The 19760-nt window shown below is 39.5% G+C and overlaps 1 protein-coding gene across 3 annotated transcripts in view; it reads left to right on the top strand.

Moving 5' to 3' along the window:
- ppp3ccb (protein phosphatase 3, catalytic subunit, gamma isozyme, b) overlaps window positions 1-19760 on the top strand; it is a 60588-nt gene that overhangs the window by 27841 nt on the left and 12987 nt on the right. For all 3 annotated transcript variants that reach the window (XM_036594352.1, XM_036594351.1, XM_036594350.1), the window contains exons 3-10: window positions 743-867; window positions 8328-8439; window positions 13095-13240; window positions 14805-14944; window positions 16976-17053; window positions 17137-17231; window positions 17791-17916; window positions 18395-18472. In XM_036594352.1, the coding sequence (XP_036450245.1) occupies window positions 743-867; window positions 8328-8439; window positions 13095-13240; window positions 14805-14944; window positions 16976-17053; window positions 17137-17231; window positions 17791-17916; window positions 18395-18472 (900 nt within the window). The remainder of the gene's footprint in view (window positions 1-742; window positions 868-8327; window positions 8440-13094; window positions 13241-14804; window positions 14945-16975; window positions 17054-17136; window positions 17232-17790; window positions 17917-18394; window positions 18473-19760) is intronic.

Genomic DNA, 19760 nt, shown 5'->3' with positions numbered 1-19760 from the left:
ACTCACCCAAACCACCAGGCCGTGGTGTTTGTGGATTTTTGTTTTAACCTACTTTTCATTTTGCAAAGACCACGTGTGGTTTGATTCTCTGCAGTGCTGTAGTCCACTTCACCCTGACAAAAACAGTTTTCTCCTCAGCCTCCTAGGCATTTGTACACCACTGTTTAAAAGTTACTTTTGACTTTAATACATTAGGAAACAAGAAGAGATTATTTAACCATCAATAACTGTAATGCTGCATCATAATTATTTATAGTGTTTATAGCAGTTTCTTGGCGACTTGTCTGCTCCATAAATTTCCTTGTTTCAAAGTGGATGTTAATTTTTGTTGTAACGTTATTGTACATACTAATTTTAAATAATCCTGGGTTGCTCAGTCCCCAGTGCTGCAACATTTAGTGTTTAAGACTGAGAGTTTCTGCCGTTTATTTGAGGTTACAAAGTGTGACAATTGAGAAAGGACAGTCATGTCAGTCAGTAAAGCACTTTGACAAAAACCATTACAGTATAAGATTATCTAAAATGTAATTATTAAATGATAGAATGTTGTCTTAGAATGTTTTAGCCCTTTAAAACCAGTAGTTTTTAATCTTATGTAAGTTGTTAATATTAACATTTTTGTTAATAATAATAATGTTGTTGTTAGCAATGAAAACAGTGTTGTTGTTGAATTGAGTCCAATTAAAATGAATCCTGAAATAATCATGCACTGCCTCATATTTCTCTCTGTTTATGCCCTCAGTGTGTGGTGACGTTCATGGACAGTTCTTTGACCTGATGAAACTGTTTGAGGTGGGAGGTTCGCCCAACAACACACGCTATCTCTTTCTGGGGGACTACGTAGATCGAGGTTACTTCAGTATTGAGGTGAGTGTCTTGAGAAGATAACTGTGTTTCCACCTATTGTTCTGTTTTTGTGAAACTGTGGAAACACAGAATTTCAGAACTTAAATATAACAGTGAGGAAGTTTTAATGCAGAGTTTGGCAGAGGTCATCTTTCATCAGAATCAGATTTATTGGCCAATTATGTTGACACACAAGAAATTTGTTTACAGCTGTTCTCTCTAGTACTAAATGAAAAAATGAAAACAAACTATACAAATAACTTATTGACTACACAGTATACAGTAAAGACAGTGTACAAGAAATATGCAGAATTACATGGGCAAGTAATATATAGACAGTGTGCATGTTATTTACAGACGATATGTAACATACAGCTTATGTAGGAGCAAGCAATATAGTGTAAGTGTAATATACATCATGTATGGGAATGAAATTGTGGTGCACAATGGTCTGAAGCAGAGTGTACTATCTGAAGAAAAGAAAAAAAAACAGGACTAGCTATGGCCCAGCAAATGATATTACTGGTCAGCTTATTATGAAGGTGATGGCCTGAAGAAAGAAGCTGTTTCTGTGTATGGTAGCCTTTGTGTTCAGGGTTCTGTAGCGCCTGCCGGAGGGGAGGAGTTGAAAAATCTGCAGTGTTTTTCAGCTTATTTTATCATACATTTTCCACTGAAGCAAGAACATCAAACAAGGTCATCTAGAAAGTGTTTAATTTGGTGTGGAGTGCACCCTGCACACACTGCAATAAAAGTGTTTCGTCAAGTGCAATTATCTTAATTCTAGTTGATACATCCAATAGTTCTTATTTTGAGATGGTTGTGCACTTATTTCTAGACATTATTTACCTCTTTTAGGTAATTTTATTTAGTAAAATGATCCCACTATAGTGTCAGATAATTTTGCTGGTTTTAAGCACAATTCTTAAAACAAGCAAAATTATTTGCCAATATAGTGAGAATTTTACATAATAAAATGATCTAAAACAAGTAAAAAATCTTTGGGAATAAGTTAAATAATGTTGACAAGATACAGTTTTTCTTTTTTTTTCCCTCCTTTCTGTCATTTGTTCCTTATTTATTTATTTTACTAAAATATCACAGCTGATGTACTTTAATCAGCCGAAAGGTAAATGTACCTGTGTCAAGCTATGTTCACACTGAACGCTGCGCTTTCAAACACAATATTTTCGGTAGGATGCGCGGCTCAAAAACGGATCTTGGCAGAAAATGTCTGCCATGGTAGACACACAGGGTCATGCAAAAGTTAAATTATTTTAACTTCAACCGTTGCTCTGCGCGACCAATAGGAAATCAGTAGGCATGTTTGATGGTTCCTGTGGCTACCAGAAAGGCTAGTTTTATCGCCGAGCATGTGCACTTTCACGCCCAGCTGGCGAGTGCTGCACATGCCACCAGTGGTGTGAAAGCTACTTGCCACAGACCTGAGCGGCGAGCACAGCACACACCACATTCAGTGTGAAAGCAGCTTTAGCCAGCTGGCTCATTTTTAATCTTAATCTCTGTGGCCTGGTGAGTCAAAAACCGTTTATGGCATTTGGCAGACACTCTTATTCAGAGCGACTTACAATTGCATCATTTTTTAGGGGTAGGCGAAGGTGATAGTGTTGGGAGTTTTGCCCAAGGATGCTTTTTGGTATAGCACAGGGTTCGCAACTGAAATGTTAAGAAGAGCCATTTTGCCCACCTTGGGAGCCACAACATTTTATGTCTATTTTACCATCTTGGCTGTAAATATGTCTCGATATGTGCTAATGTACTAATATAGAATAGAAGATATAAATGAAAATGCAGATTTGCTTTCCTCTGCTTTAAGCTTTACTTCAGATATAGCAGTTTTTCTCACATCTCCGGCAGGAAACCTTTTCACAAACGTGGAATAATTTCTTGTAAAATGTCTCTCAACGTTCGACTTACAAGGCTGAAATGTTCGAATTTTCCCATTCTAGCGTATATGGCGCCTGAGGCACCGAAATGCAGCTGCTGCACTATTTAAGGTGGAACGGGAAAATTCAAGTCAGAAGGTGGCGAAATTCAAGTGAGAAAGCTTTGTGACTTTTTAGTGTTTGACAGTTTCTAATTGCAGATTAAACGTACAGGGAAACCAGCTGGAGTGCTTAAAAACGCAGATAAGTCTATTCGTTTCCAAATTATCAGTGGTTATCTTAAATCTTTCACTTTGCCTTTTCGCTACTAGCTAGGTGAGACTGTCGCCTGAGCTGCTGTGATGAGCAGCAGTCTGTGCGCCAGCCTTCAGGGTTAAAGGGTGAATTAGCAGTTAGACATTAACTCCACCGTTTAGGACCTTTCATTTTTAAAAGAACGATCAGCAGAGCTTTATTTTACTGCAAAGGATTATTATTAAAACAAAAACAAAACAGAAAAAAACTGCCAACTGCTGTAATGGCATAAGGAGCTGACCCGGGCACAGTTTAACAATTAAGATCATTAAAACAAGCCTGTTTAATTGATCAAGACATCAGTGTGGTTGAACACTTCCCAGCAGCGCTGAAGCAGTTCAGGAAACCACAGATATGATGGTAGAGATGATGACAAGATGGTGGAGCTTACAGTTAATACTACTGAGAATCACAGCGTTAAAGCTCATCATGCTCACTCTGCTCAGTTTGGAGTGCCTAGTTGTGTCGTTTTTCTTGTTTGATACTTATATTTGCATTACTTTGGATTAGATTAAAGGATCCACATCATGAAAAACCCAATTTTCTTCACCTGTTGTAAATAAAGGGGTTTAAATTAATATGTAAACACTGTTAAAGTTTGTCTCAGTCCATATATGGAAATTAAACAGCAAAAACAGTTTTGAATTTGCTGTTTGTGTCATGAGAGCCAACTCATTTACATATATCCACCTGTTCAACCTGCAGCAGTTTAGCCCCACCCACTCATTGAAATTCTAAGCGGTGTTTCAGTTCTGAATGCATTTTGAATGAGGCACATTACAGGGCAGCCAATCAGAACAGAGCTCATATACATATCAGTAACAAAAACAACCTGGTTGGTTCTAAAAGAGAGGTTGGAAAATGAATTATGACTCATTTTGATGTGTAAAACCACCTAAGAAGGGAAAAAAATAGGAAAAATGTAGGATATTCGCTCTTTTTTTGGTTTTCTTCCCTTTTTTGGAAACAAAAAGCTTAGTCATGATTGTGATGTGCTGGTGAAAATCTTATCTTCTTATTGTCTGTGTCCTTTAGAGATGCCATATTTTCTTTGCTCGTGTTTTAGCTTTGTGTGTGCCCTTACAGAGCTGCCCTTCTGCAGTGCATGCTGGGAGTAGAGTTCAGGTGGTAGGATGAAATGTCACAGTTGAAAGAGAAGGTGTGCGGGTGGACACACTGCTGCTCCACACCATCAAACACTGTGTATGTGTGGTGTAAAAAAGGCCACTCAGATGTTTTGGCTCTCTCTGGACATCACAGACGTTCTGTGTGAACAAAGGAGCGGACTTCAGTCGTGTCTATACCTCCCACCGCCTCCCTCACACTGCGGCTCTGTGGTCATCAAACACTCCACAGGTTACAGTTCCACACACCAGGGTTACTGAGACTAGCCTCAAATTACAGGCATCTACATCTGCACCAATAGTGACACTTCTGTGGATTTTGGAGAACCGAACATTAATAAGGGAACATGTAATTCAGGATAATGTTGCTTTTGTTTTGCCAAGTTGGACAGGCTTTACAGAACGCTGGTAAAAATGCCATTCAGTCTAATGAGATGCTGTAGTCAGTCGTGTTCTACGGTTTCTCATTAGGTTGAATGAATAACTGACTAAATGTAGGTATTGTGAAATAAGAGTCAGTAGACCAGGAGTAGCAACCCAGAATTTAAGAACAGCCATTTTGTCCTTTTAACAAAAATCAAAACACCTTGGGAGCTGCAATATTATGTCCATTTTATTAAAGTAACATTTGACCATCTTGGCTGTTAATATGTCTCAGTATGTGCTAATGTAATAGTATAGGCTAAGAAATATTATAGAAACAAAAACACAGACTTACTTTGCTCTGCTTTAAGCTTTAGCTCAGCTGTAGCTGCTTTTCTCGCATCTCTTACACGAAACTTTTATGCAAAAGTCTAATAGTTTCTTGTAAAATTCTCTTAACATTTGCCTTTTTATTTGAAGCTGAAGTCACTTCATTTATGGTGGAACGGGAAAATTTGAACAAGAAGCTGGCAAATGAGAAACTGATTTTTTTTGTCGCAGCTTTTAGTGTTTGACAGTTTCTCGTTGCAGATTAAATGTATCAGGAAACCAGCTAAAGTGATTGTAGATGCAAACAAGTCCAATAATTAAATCTCTCTCTTTGCTGTTTTGTTAGCTACTACCTAGGCAAGATTGTTGTCTGCGATGCTATGGTGAACGGCAGTCTGTGCACTTATCTTCAAGATTAAAGGGTGAATTAGCAGTTCTATATTAACTCCAGCGTTTAAGACCATTTATTGTTAAAGCTATGTTAGTACGATCAGCAGAGCTTTATTTTACTGCTAAGGAGGATTTTTATTTTTACCTTAAGTCTAATTCTGCTGTGGAGCCGCAGCAGGACAGTAAAAGAGCCACATGTTGCCGACCCCTGGTGTAGGTATTGTAATGGCTAGATTAGGTGGCTCTATTAAAGCGTTTTGATGTTTCTTCTGTAGATGCTCTTGTGTGCGCGAGCTGGTGTTTACCACAGTGCTGTGGGCCGGTGGTGTGTTAAACCCACAGCACATCCTGTAGCGTTGTGCACACTGAGACGCTCAGTGGTGTTCTGATTGGCAGTGGAGTTTGACTACAGTTAAAGCAGAATCCTCTCGCTAATCTAATCAGGTGATGAGATCTTCAGAGCCAGGCTAGAATTTAATGAGATTGGTTTAATGAGCTGTGAGTATGGTGTAGTGTTTACATCAGTACTGTCCTGACTGCGCCAGAGTTTAGTGTTTTCCCTGATTTTAGCTCTGCTAATTCACTTTTACCAATGATAACAGTAACTTTATTGAAAGCCCCAGGCACCCTAAATCCGTGTTTTCTTTATAAGTAGGTCACTCTTACTCTAGTGGGCCACAGTATACATATACAAAGTATGTCATGTGCCACTAAATGGTGGATGGAGTTTGCCAACTCCATGTAAACTGGACAGTCTTAATCTTGTTGCATGGGGTCATGTGTACATAAGTAGTATCCTCACCAATCACAAGGCTGATTTGGTTTTGTCCTGCCCACAGTTTTAAAGCAACATTATGTAAAAATTACACTGATGGTACACTGACTTATATTAGGGAGAATGGCAGCAAAACAAATACATCCCTCCCTTCAGTGCTGCCTCAGAAGCTCCACCCCCGATTTCATGGACGCACATTGCCAAGGTTACCAACACTGGGCTGGCAAACTTTTTATTTTTTTTAAAAATTAATTAAGATAATTAAAATTAAATTAAACAAACTTCACAAATGTTATATGGACTAATCCCATGATGAGCCTCACTGAAACGCCCTCACCTGATCTAAGAGCATTTTCCTCAGTCTCTGTTCTTCAGATGTTCTCCTCTTATGCTGTTTCTCCTTCTTGAAAATGCACAGAGTTTAGCATGTAGCCCGTCCCCTCCCCCCTGTCCTGTGCGCAAGCACGAAGAACACCCCCTATTGCTGATTGCCTGGAGTGTTGTTGAGTCGTTTTGTCAGAGATACTTTGTTTCCATTTACAGAATGAGGGCTGTGTACCAACACCGGGCACAGAACGGAGAGCTAGCACACTGTGAGGAGATATTTGATATATCTGAATTTGACAAAATTGGTAAAAAAGTGTATTGGATTGAAATTGTACACTTCACCTTTAGAAGCTGGATGATGTTTATAGAGTGGACACAGCAGAGTCTGCAGCACCACTTATGTATGTAGAGCCCACTTCACTCATTTCTAACCACTTCGTTTGTGTTGTTCTTCAGTTGTGCTTCAGTGCTGTAGCAGGGTGAGAGCGTTAGACTCAGGGCTGTCAATCATGGGTGCTCATTAGAATATTAGGACCATGCCCAGTCAATTCACAGATGAATGTTTTTAATAATATTTTATTATATTTTTGTCAGTTTTTTTTCAAATGTTGCTGGATGCTTTAATATAACAGTTTTAGTTTTTCATATTTTACACTGAGTTTTGCCACCTTCACACTGAAGCTCTCTCTCTTTCTCTGTGTGTGTGTGTGTGTGTGTGTGTGTGTGTGTGTGTGTGTACTCATACATTTTTTAGTATTAGCGTATATGTAATGGCACAGTCTTCGTAGGTGCATTTTATAGGGGTCTATAGGAGACACTAGAAGCTGCATTCCTCCTGCTGCAGGATATTCTGCAGTGCTCTTTCTTTTTCAAGGTAGAATCTGTGTACTTCACTGCTTGGAGTCTTTTGTGTGTATGGTTACATAAGGCTGTAATTGCACATCACATTTGAACTATAAAAAGAAAGAAGCAAATAAATATACAAGATGAGGAAGAAATGAGGTATGTTGGATCGTTGCATCACTATAAAGAATAAATTAAAAAATGCAAATGAAAGAGCTCAGACTTCGATTTTGTGCTCTAACTACATAACTTTCATGTTTCATAGTGTATATACTGAAAAATTCATAGTGGGTAGTGAATAATTCTTAGTAGATACTGAGTAATTCAAAGTAGATACTGAGTAATTTATAATGGATACTGAATAATTTATACTAGGTGGTGAATAATTTGTAGTGTATACTGAATAATTTATACTAAATACTGACGATATCATAGTAGTTACTGAATAAATGATAATAGGTACTGAACAATTAATAGTACATACTGAGTAGTTCATAGTTACTGAATAATTTATAATAGGCACTTAATAATGTGATTAATTAAGAGCATTTCTGTATTAAGTTGAAAATTTATGTTTATATGTACATGTATGAATGACCAGTCAGTTATCTCTGCTCTTCAGTTTTTCAGTACCATGTATAACTCTCTTACTCACACACACACGCACACACACTCACGCACGCTCACGTACGCACACTCACGTACACACGGCCTTCAGGCCTGCAGTGCTTTTTCGACACTCGTCTGTAAATGTCAGTGAGTTTAAGAGCTGTTCTGTTTAAGCAGTGTTTGGGTGGGTTACGATGGGGACTTTGGAGCGGCTCTTAATATAGAAAAGAGCAGCTGATGAAAGGGGTCCTCTTCTGTTTGAATTGCAGCACTGGACTGGAGTATTTTGAGTGGTATTCATTTGTATTTATTGTAGTATTTATATAAAAAAAAAAACTTTTAATTTCAAAATAATAAAGTTTTGTTGAATTCTTAATGTTAATGTACTTATGTTTTAAATTTTTTTTAAAAAACTCTGTATTTAAAGGACTAATCTGTTCTTATCAAAGCATCATAAGCATCATTATGCTGTTCGGTGTGTGTTGGTGTTGCTTTCTCATTCTGCGTGTGTGTTTGCAGTGTGTCCTGTACCTGTGGACCCTGAAGATAAACCACCCCACCACTCTCTTCCTACTGAGAGGAAACCACGAGTGCCGGCACCTCACAGAGTACTTCACCTTCAAACAGGAGTGTAAGTATTGTTCCTCAGACCCGTACGTGTGTATAAAGTTTATGCCACATTGTGGGGACCAAAACCTGCTTATACAGTTGTATTGTGGGGACCTTTCTTCCCACAGACTGGTCCCCACAATGTAAATCATTAGTTTAAGGTAAATACATGTTTTAAAGGTTAGGATAGTAGCAGTTATGGTGAAAGTTTGGGTAAGTCTCCAGTAAATGAATGGAAGTCTGTGTGATGTCCATAATTCACAGAAACAAACGTGTGTGTATGTGTTAGTGATGGTATATTTTTTTTTTCTTCTGTAGCACAGTAAAACCCAGTAAAACATTGTCACAGGCTGTGATTGAAGTGGGGCTCGCTCTCTCAATATTATACTAGGCTATATATGGGGCAGTAAAAAATAGGCAGGGGCATTTCTGCCAGATTTGATATTCGGATTTAAAAGCATAATTGAAAAATATTAAAATAATCCCCTCATTAAAAAAAAACAAAAATGAACCAATCTGCATATGAATCTTAAGACAACCTGCCAGAGCCAGTTTATGGCGAGTCTGACCACTTCCTGTTTGTTCAGTGTTATTAAAAAACATGACTGCAAAATTGTAGAGGATGTCTGCAAGTGATTTATGCCCGAACTTCCTCTAATTTTGGAATGTAGAAAATTTATTTCACTAAAAAAATCAAAGGAAGCGCTGATTGTTTGGCATTACTGCTACTGAGTGCTGATTGGTTGACGTTACTGTTACTGAGTGCTGATTGGGTAGCATTGCTGTTCTCAGCTTCATTAGAACGAGACGAAGGAGAAAAAGGGTCAGATATGTAGCTTTTCCACAGTTCACTGGCGCTGACTTCAGGTTCGGCGCTGCTGCCACGTTAACGCTGAGCGATGGTGCACGTGCAGTGAGAAACGTGAATTCTGACCTGAGCTTATCATTAAGGTCACATGGCCTCGAATCGAACACATATCTGATCTAGGTCCACATATGAAAGTGGTCCAGACCAGATTTTAAAAAATCAGATTTGTTTGTCCACACTGCTCTGAAAACAGCAGATCTGAGTCACATTAGGGCAGAAAATCAGATTTGTGCCACTTCAGCCTGCTGATGTAAACGAAGCCTAATTTTTGGCCCTTGACTGCACTTTACTGCTGTTGGCCTTTAATGTTTTTGCTGCTTGTGGAGGCAGTTCGTTTTCTGTGATATGGGCCCTTTAATGTTACCTAATGTTTCTCTGTCTGTTGCTTAGTAACAGGAAACTCACAGTGGTGTAAATGATGATGTGATGATCTACACTGTTTGCTAGAAATGAGCACTGCACTGTGGGAAATGGTCATGCCCTCAGTTTCTTTGGAAATTCATGATGACCAACATATCACTGCTGTCGGAACAAAACCTAGTGTCTCCATTCTTATTGTTTTCTAGTTTTTGACATCATTTGAAAGCATCTATTGTCCTTTACATTGTGTGTTAATTTCATGAAGAATGGACCAAAAGAAATGGCCTATAATTACTTGGAAAGACGTCTGGTTCCATTGACGTACATTAAAAGCAGAGTATGTTTTTTCTTCTACTGTAAATGTATCATTTTGGAGATGCAAGGTTTTGTTCAGACAGCGGTGAAATTAAATATCACCGTTAAACGCAAACCGTTTCAGTTACAGCCTCACAGTTTCTTGTTTTAATAATTCCAATAACCGTAAATGATTGCTTTTAAAAAGTCACAATATCAGTAAATAGCTCTGCTGCCACAAAGTGGGCAATGTTCTCTAATAAATCTAACCTTTCAGGTGGTAGGAGGAGCTACAGACTCGCCTGCTGCTCTCCTGTTGGCTGTGCTGAAACAATTGGCCGAAGTGCATCACGCAAAATTGGAAAAATGACCCTGTGCGTCCGCGGTTCCGTTTTCGGCTGTGCTCCTTACTGTGCTCCACCTGGCGAAAGTCCGCGTCAGTGGTGAACTTTCATTCATTCAGCGTTCAGTGTGAAAGCAGCTTAAAGCTCTGTGTTGCCTGCCTGACTAGTATGAGCCTTTAACATGGTAAAATCACACAGGCTCTGGCATATTATCACTTAAATGTATCAGAGCTGCTGTCTTGTCACAGATCATGGACAGACTTTATCCTGAGTAGAACCCTATAAATGATCCTTGAGGATCTGTTTTACCTGCTGAAGTGCTGAAGAGCGTGGCAGTGTGTACGGTGAGCCTCAAGGTCTTCACCATAAAGCAAAGCAAACCGAACTCAGACCACCTCAAGAGAGGTTTGTTTTGGGGGGTGTTTAGAGGGTCTGAGTATGTTTGGTGTGTTCACATACGCGCAAAAAACCATGACTGAGCAGTCTGAGTCCACTTCAGACACTGAAATGGCCCAAGTGTGAAAACATCCTAAATCATAATTAGTGAACTGACATCAGTTTTGAAAGTCATAATTCATCAAATTAATTTCACACAGTAACAAAACGACCTAATGGCGCAAAGACAAAACCAAATTGCTCCCATCATAACCAGTGAAGCTGTCTACACCAGCTGTGAGGACGCCCCGTTTTTAAAGGGCATTCTGTTTCTGTTTTTGACGCATCGTGTCGCTCTGGATCACTGCAACTCTTCCAGTAAACAATTTGTAGAGAGATAGTCAGAGTGCTAGAAGTTTGACGTGAGTGCCATTTGTTTTTCATCACTGAGTAGACCTAGCAGATACAACAGAGTTGCCCAATACCAGAGCGGTATATTAATATTTTAAGTGTAATATTTAGACTCCTGATTTTTAATGTGGGCATAAAACATAACCCAGAATACACGCTAGTAAATCAGTGTCTCAAAACCACAGCTTCATCAGTAAAGCAGATATTTTCTTCAAGGGCTGGTTCGTTTACATTTGACTTGATGAGTGCACTCGAGGTTTTGGTGGAGATGTCCTGAAGGTTTTGTCACGTGATACAATGCTACATTTGGGTGCTTGCTCTGTGTGAGGGATAAAGAGAGATTTAAAATATATATATATATATATACGCAAATGAAAATGAATTACAGCTGTTTTTGGTATATAAATGTTATAATTGGGCGCTTTAACTGTGCCGTGATGCTGCAGAGAACAGTGATCTTTTTGGTTACTGATATTCTAAAATTTTCCTGCCGTCCCATCCTGTGAGTTTGTGTCTGCACACGCTAGATACATTCGTGTAGTGTGTGTGTGTGTGTGTGTGTGTGTGTGTGTGTGTGTGTGTGTGTGTGTGTGTGTGTAATAGCCCATTACGGTCTGTCAGCAGCTGTCAAATCCGGCATTCCACTTTTAGATTTACAGCCACCGTCAAAGTGGGAGCAGCAACACACTGACAGCTAACTACAGTCCACACACTCCATCTTACACACACTTCATCTCTCACACACCCACAAATATATACACACACACACACCCTCACCCTGCATGCCTGTGATCAGTCGTCCTCCAGCAGCAGCTGGTCGCACTGCAGTGTGCTCTCATGGACTGTAGATCTGCAGGAGTCGTCAGAGTTTATTATACAGCGCTTTTTAGATACAGGTGTCATCACAAAGCAGCTTTAAAGAAAAATCGATCAGTACAGAGTTCTGAATATATTCCAGACCCGACGGGACCCGACTGCTTTTGTTGGGTCATTCCTCACATATGTGATGGGTCAGATTCAGAGTTTACCTGCCCTCCTCCTGCTTTACTTTCTCTCTTCACTTAATTCAGTGTTCTAAAAAGTGTCTCTCTGTTGTCAAAGTCGTCAGTTTAAAACTGCACATTTGTGTTAAAACTGCTAGAAGTATCACTACTGAAATATGGTGTGTGCGCGCTGCTGCGAGTCACCCTGTAAAGCCTGAAATAATCAATTAAAAGTCAGAGGCATCGGGAGTTTTTCACACCACGTTGCACATCTGTATGTATTAAGGCCTCAGCGTACTTCTTGCAAAACAAAATTCTCGAGGGTTGCGTGAAGCTGAAAGCGCCTTTGTGAGATAACAAGCTGACATACTTCTCATGGTTCTGTTTTGCCTGTTGCAGATGCTCCACCGAAGCAGGTGTCACTATGATGTTTTATGATAAGTTCCATGGAAAAGTGTTCTATCACAGTTCTCATGATGGCGACGTGAGAGGCCAAAATGTTGCCACTATTTAAAGTGGAACAACGTACTGATGAAGGTATGATGACAGTAGTGGATAGTTCTCTGAATGACGTCTTCATCCACTTTGGGTTTTTTAAATTGTATTTGGACATTGGTCCACTCGAGTTCTCCATCAGTTTACCAACAGTTTATTGCCTTCGACACATCGTATTACTTCTTGTCAGTCAGTCTCGATATCCGATCACATTACAGTGCAGTGTGTGGTCTGAGAGCTCTTGTGATGAGGATGTGGGCTGCGGTGAGTTTGGCCTCGGCAGAAGCCCTGCATCACTTATCCCTTAAAAACTGGACACAATGAGCATCGTATGTGTTCTAATGACCGCCTGACTGGACTCGGTTCCTCGTAATTAGCCGCATGTCCAGCAAAACATCACCTAACAAGGCATGCGTCCTGCTGTGGAAAGTTGGCAGGCCCTGTCCTCCCAGCGCTGCTGTGATCCGTCAAACGGACAGAGCAGTCCTGCTTCACTCACATATATGCATCTGTGTGTGTGTGTGTGTGTGTGTGTGTGTCTTCACAGGCAAGATCAAGTATTCGGAGTGTGTGTATGACGCATGTATGGAGGCATTCGACTGCCTGCCGCTGGCAGCGCTGCTGAATCAGCAGTTTCTCTGCGTGCACGGAGGCCTCTCACCTGAGATCAGCTGCCTTGACGACATCCGAAGGGTAAGAGTGCGCGAGGGTGTGCGCACCTGATTGTGTGTGTACGCTGATGTGGTGTAACCGGCGTTTATTCCTACCTACAAAAGTTGTTGTTATTATTATTATTATTATTATTATTTGTTAATTGATAACTCCTTTTGTTATAATACTGTAAGCTATAAACTCCTAAAAAAAAGATGGTTCTTCAAGGGTTCTTTAGTAGCGATTCTGTATTAAACGCTTTAGGAACCATTTGCATGATTAAAAAGTTCTTTGCATTGTGAAATGGTTCTTCAGATTGATGGAGAATGTGTTGTATATGGTTCTACTGAGAACCTTCTTGAAAAGGGTTCTGTTGTTTGTGTCAAGCTTGTAACAATAGAAGAACCCTTTACTTAAGAACGTTTGAGGAACCATCTTTTTTAAGCATGTACAACCTTGACATTGTATCATTAGCAGAACCCTTTCTGGTGCTATATAGAACCTTTATTTCACTATGAAAGCATTTTGGGCACGTTAAATTGCTAAATAATACATCTTTAATTGTATAATTTGTAGTCATTTTTTTTTTTCGTAAATAATCTGCCTAAAATTTATTAGAACTTTAATTTTGGATGTTAATTTTATTAAAACTTTATTCTAAATATTAGTTTAATCAGAACTTCGTTCTGCATATTCATTTTATTAGGAATACATTCTGGATGTTCTACCAGAAGTTTTATTCTGGGTGTTTTATTAGTGTTTTATTATGGATATTAATTTCATTACAGCTTCATTCTGGATATTTTATTAGAAGTTTTATTCTGGGTATTTTATTATCACATTATTATGGATATTAATTTTATTGCAACTTCTTTCTGGATATTAATTTTATTACACCTTCGTCCTGGATATTAAAATATCCGGAATGTATTTCTAATAAAATTAATAGAAGTTTTATTCTCTTTATCCAGTTACTCAGCTGTACAATTAAATAAAGTGATAGTTCAGCCCAGAATTGAATTTACACAACTTTTCTAAATGTAGTCCTTCAGCTGAGACATGTTCAGTGTCTTAAGTTTGCTTGGAGCTGTGAGGCTAATGTAGCTAACAAGTAATGGAAGCTAATACCCCACCAATTAGCATGATGCTAACTGCTGCGTACATTGTTGTATAGTATCTCTAATAAACTTGATTATGTGGTTTCTCACACTGTATGACTGTTATCTATAAACATGGACTAAAGTACATTAACATAGCTAAAAATAGTAGCAGCAGCAGCCACCTTTTGTCCACTTTTATAGATAACAGTATGTCACACAGCGTACACAGTGCTAATTGTTAGGTGCATTAGTCTCACAGCTCCACTGTTAAACTAAAGAAGCAAACCTTAGTCTGTTTTATAACACATTTCACCTTGAACTTCCACACAGCGAGGGGTAGATTGCAAGCAGCTGTTGTACAGTGAAAGAATCGAGTTCAGAGTCTGATTTAAAACATTCGTGCGCATGTTGTGAGGCATCTTAGCGTGTCAGGTAATGAGTGGAGTGTGTGTTTTTGCTCAAACTGACAGTTTTAAAGCTCTGTGTGTGGCTTGTGTGCTCTGCAGTTAGACAGGTTTAAAGAGCCTCCAGCGTTCGGGCCCATGTGTGACCTGCTGTGGTCGGACCCTGGGGAGGATTACGGCAGCGAAAAGACACAGGAGCACTTCTGTCACAACAGTGTGAGGGGCTGCTCCTACTTCTACAGGTATTGTTAAAGAGTAACTACACCCTGCACTCTCATTAACAGCTGAAATGCACTGCTCTGTAATAATAAAATATACCAGCCTTGCTTACAATATGAACACATCTTTCCAAACGGTAAAAATAGCATTTTTATCATGGTCAGTTTTGCCTCTGCAGCGCCCTCTGGTTCAACTCTCCTGTAGGCGCTGATGACGTGTCTTCGTACCAAAGCACGATATGACACACCACAGTATGCAAATCAGTCAAAAAACGTTACTGCCCCCTGATGACCCCCTACTCGTGCCGCACTCATAAATTTGAAAGAATAGGGGTCTAGAGCAAAGAGATAACCACACTCACGCGCTGAGCTAAATACCCCCAGCACCACCTCACGATATGCCAGCTGTCTGTACCTACTGCAAATAACCCAATTAATCTGAGTTTAGTTTGTAACAAATGGTATGATTAGCACATTTATTGATGAGGTTCAACATATGACTGTGTAACCTGAAGGACCGATTGAGTGAGGATTCAGTCTCCGTAAAGCTGCTGGTGTTGCATCCGATTCACATTTCCCTTCACAAATCAAACCCTCGGGCGCGACTCACTGAACAGAAATCAACGGCGAGCAACACTGGAACTGTGGAAAGCGAAAAGGTTCAGGAACGGTTAAAGTTAATTGGCCATTGTTACTGACTGTGTCAACCTCTCGTCCGTACAGCCTTTCTCAAATGTTTTTCTTTGTTATATATTGAATATAGACCTGCTAAACAGATAATTAGAAGCGAGCTGTCATGGTTTTAGTGAATGATCTCCCTTTTGGACGCTTCTCCCACTCTCTGTTAATCATTTCCTCGCACTGTGTTAAATCTTTGGCGGCTTGAGTCAGTGGCTCATACTGTTCAGGCTCAACACAAACTGTCTGATCAGAAACACCTTCCCTCGTCGAAGATGGGGATAGTAGTGGAGAAAAATCTTCAACCTCGTAAGTCCTCGAAGTTGCAAAAGTGCCGTTTGATTCTGTCACTCTCCATGTTTTCTGGTAGCTAACGTTGTCTATAAAAAACACAGCAGCCCAGATATTTTATTAAAACCAAGCACAATACAGTGGTGTGCTATGATATCTAGTACCACACTGAAAGAGTCAAAACTGTGGATGGCACCAAAGAAAAGAACAAAAAACCTAACCTCGCTTGCCTGCTCTGAAACAAGAGTACTTAGCTAAACTACAAAAGGAAACAAAGCTAACTACTCTACATTCCCTGGCCAGTAACAATAAGTACAAGCGGGGGTGCCCTCTGACCTAGGGAACTAGACAGAGTGGACTTTTCTGGGGTGTGAATGTATAAGCTTCCCCATCCTACCTGTTTAAATTCCCTGGTGGTATAAATAATAAATCTCTTGTAAAACAAAGTTATAAGTGTGCAGGTGAAAACCAAAACTAAAGTACTCTAAAGCAGTACTGTTGTGTTCCCTACACACTTGAGCTTGGGATGTCTGTCAAAGGAACTGCAGTTGATAAATACACTATATGGACAGAAGTATTGGGACACATTACACCTACAGGAGCTTTTATGGCAGGACCACAAGATTGAAATCCAACATCTTGAAAGCTCGGTAGGCCTCTTGGGCACAGTTTTAGAATGGTTTAAATCATATTTAGGTAATAGGCAGTTCATGGTTTCAATGGGAAATCATTCATCAAAAAGATTTGGTATTTCTTGTGGAGTCCCTCAGGGTTCAGTTTTAGGGCCTTTGCTTTTCTCTTTGTACATGCTACCTGTAGGTGATGTCACATTCACATTTCCATTCCTTCTGATGATCAAGACTCTGTACACAGACTGACCAGCTGTGTGTCAGATATTTCTTGCAAATAATCTACAATTAAATCACAAAAAAACTGAAATACTGATCATTGGTACAAAAGCTCATAAAGCAGAAAGCTGCTTTTAACTTGTTGCCTCCTGATGTGAAAGTGTGGTTAGTCAGGCTGTTATATGCTGTAAATATAGTTACTAAACGGAACTGTTAATAATCTCTGCTCTCCCCTCAGTTATCCTGCTGTGTGTGACTTCCTAATGAACAATAATTTGTTGTCAATAATCCGAGCACACGAAGCCCAGGATGCAGGGTGAGTACAGCATCCATCTGCTGAGAATTTACCTTAATTAATTAAGTAGTCAAATTTATTGATTATCTTTTTGCCCTTTTTAGGTATCGAATGTACAGGAAAAGCCAGACGACAGGGTTTCCCTCCTTAATCACAATCTTCTCAGCACCAAACTACTTAGATGTTTATAACAATAAAGGTGAGTCTGCTGGAGGAACACAGAGAAGGTCATACAGTATCGATCTGTTGGGTGTGAACATCAAACTTACAGACTAACATGAATTCCCCCCGTCTATCTCTCTCTCTCTCTCTTTCTCTCTCCCCTTATCTCTCTCTCTTTTTCTCTCTCCTCTTATCTCTCTCTTTCTCTCTCCCTTATCTCTCTCTCGTTCCCCTTGTGTCTCTCTCTCTCTCTCTCCCCCCCTTATATATCTCTCCTATTCCTTTTTTTTCTGTCTGATCTCTCTTTCTGTCTCTCCTCTCTCTCTCTCTCTGTCTGTCTGTCTGTCTCTCTTTTTTTCTTTCTGTCCTTTGACTACTTCTTTTTCTTTTTCTTTTTCCTGTCTTCTCTGTCTCCCCCTCTCTCTGTCTCTTCATCTCTCTTTGTGACTCTCTCTGCCCTCCTCTCTCTCCCTTTCTCTCTCTCTTGTCTCCCCTTCTTTCTCTCTCTCTCTGTCAATCTCTCTGCCCTCATCTATCTCTCTGGCTCTCTCTGGCTCTCTCTGGCTCTCTCTGGCTCTCTCTCTCTCTCTGATCAGCTGCTGTGTTGAAATATGAGAACAATGTGATGAATATCCGTCAGTTTAACTGCTCTCCTCATCCGTACTGGCTGCCCAACTTCATGGACGTGTTCACATGGTCTCTGCCCTTCGTCGGGGAGAAAGGTACCAAGCCGACTGGACCTACTTAAGACTGATCACTGACTAATTTTATATAACCAAGACAGTTACTGTAAATAGATCCACATGCCTAGCAGTGTTTGCTCTGATCACTCTGTTAATAAGCCATTGAATCCTGTGGACAAAATTAATTTCTAATAATCAAAACATGTTTATTTTATATATATAGTATATTTAAAGTTAGCCTTCAAGCTTCAGTACCACAGAAACAGTCAGGTGTTGCTTTGAAACATCAAATATTTCTTGAGACCTTACATTAATAAAAACACTGCTGTTGTGATTGCTGTGGTGGTCTGTCCTGCCGAGCTTCACAGTATTCTCAGAAAAGTGTATTGTGGTTTACCTTGATGTAATTTAATATAATACAAAAAAATGCTGTCTTATCACCCTCCCCTTATTAGTAAGGCAGTGTATGTGTGAGAGACTCTGAAGCTCTTTTCCTCTTGTTTTTGTGTGTGTTCAGTGACAGAGATGCTGGTGAACGTGTTAAATATCTGCTCTGATGATGAGCTCATGTCAGAAGGAGACGACACCTGTGAAGGTAAAATTAAAATTAGTTTACTCCACTACACACTCCCCAGACTTTGGTACACACAAATAACCGATTTAAACCCATTTACAACCACTCAGAGCACCGTATTCACCAAGCATAAACTCAGTGTAAAAACATGAGAACAGTGTTCCTCTCTCACTATCACTTCATCTGTTTAAAACAGGAGATTACAGTTTGAGGAAGTTGCTGAAGAGCTTCTCACAGAGGCCTTTTTTTGTGCTATGATCAAGCAAAGGAACCCGCCCTTTTCTTCTTCTTGAAACCTCTCAAACTTCAGTCCCTCACTCTCATTACCATAGAACTTAGACATTAGTTTTATAGTAGATACCAGATAATTCTAGCAGTTACTGAATAATATAGTGATTTTAGTAGATACTGAATAATGCATAGCAGAGACCGAATAATACATATTAGAAACTGAATAATTCATAGTAGTTACTGAATAATTAGTAGTAGTTACTGAATAATTCATAGTAGATACTGAATAATTTGTGGTAATTACTGAATCATTTGTGGTAGATACGGCATCATTTGTGCTTGATACTGAATCATTTATAGTAGTAACTGAATACTAATACTTCATAGTAGATGCTGAATAGTTAGTAAATACTGAATAATTTATGGTTGATACTGAATAATTCATAGTCGATACAGTATAATTTGTAGTAGTTACTGAATACTAATACTTCATAGTACATACTTAGTAATTTATAGTCGATACTGATATTATTGTTTCAAAATCTTTTAAAGAAGCTAAAACTATGATTACAATTTTGTTACTTGTTCGCATGTACTGGTTATTTTTGTTTACATGCTCTGTATAATTTGAAGCTGACAGATCTAAATCTGCCTTTTATATATTTTATTCCTGTTGTGCTGGATGGTACTAGAAGTTAGAGGTTGGCAATATGGCAAAGATATAATATCACAATACTTTAAGAAATTTTCACGATACATGGTATTAGGGCTGGGCAATAAAACGATAACGATAATTATCGCGAAATAACTTTTCCTCGATAGAGCGATACGACATGTTCGATAAATGTCGATATAATACACCATTCTCACACTCCCACGTTCAGCGAAAGCCTTGGTGGCGTTTTCTACTGCAGGGAAAGCGACATTACTGTGCTGTCGCCAGTAGAGGGCGCACTTCCGAGTTTTTCTACATGATTAGAGAGGGAGGGGGCCACGAGTAAGATGAGTCTTTAGCAACGGCTGAAACACGGAGTTATACATTCCCTGTTTGAGTGGAGTGACCGGCGATCTGTTCTCC

Source organism: Colossoma macropomum, unplaced genomic scaffold (genome assembly GCF_904425465.1).
Source record: "Colossoma macropomum unplaced genomic scaffold, Colossoma_macropomum, whole genome shotgun sequence".
Classification (NCBI taxonomy): Eukaryota; Metazoa; Chordata; class Actinopteri; order Characiformes; family Serrasalmidae; genus Colossoma; species Colossoma macropomum.
Note: the sequence above shows the minus strand (reverse complement) of the source record. Positions and strands in the feature narration are given on the sequence as shown.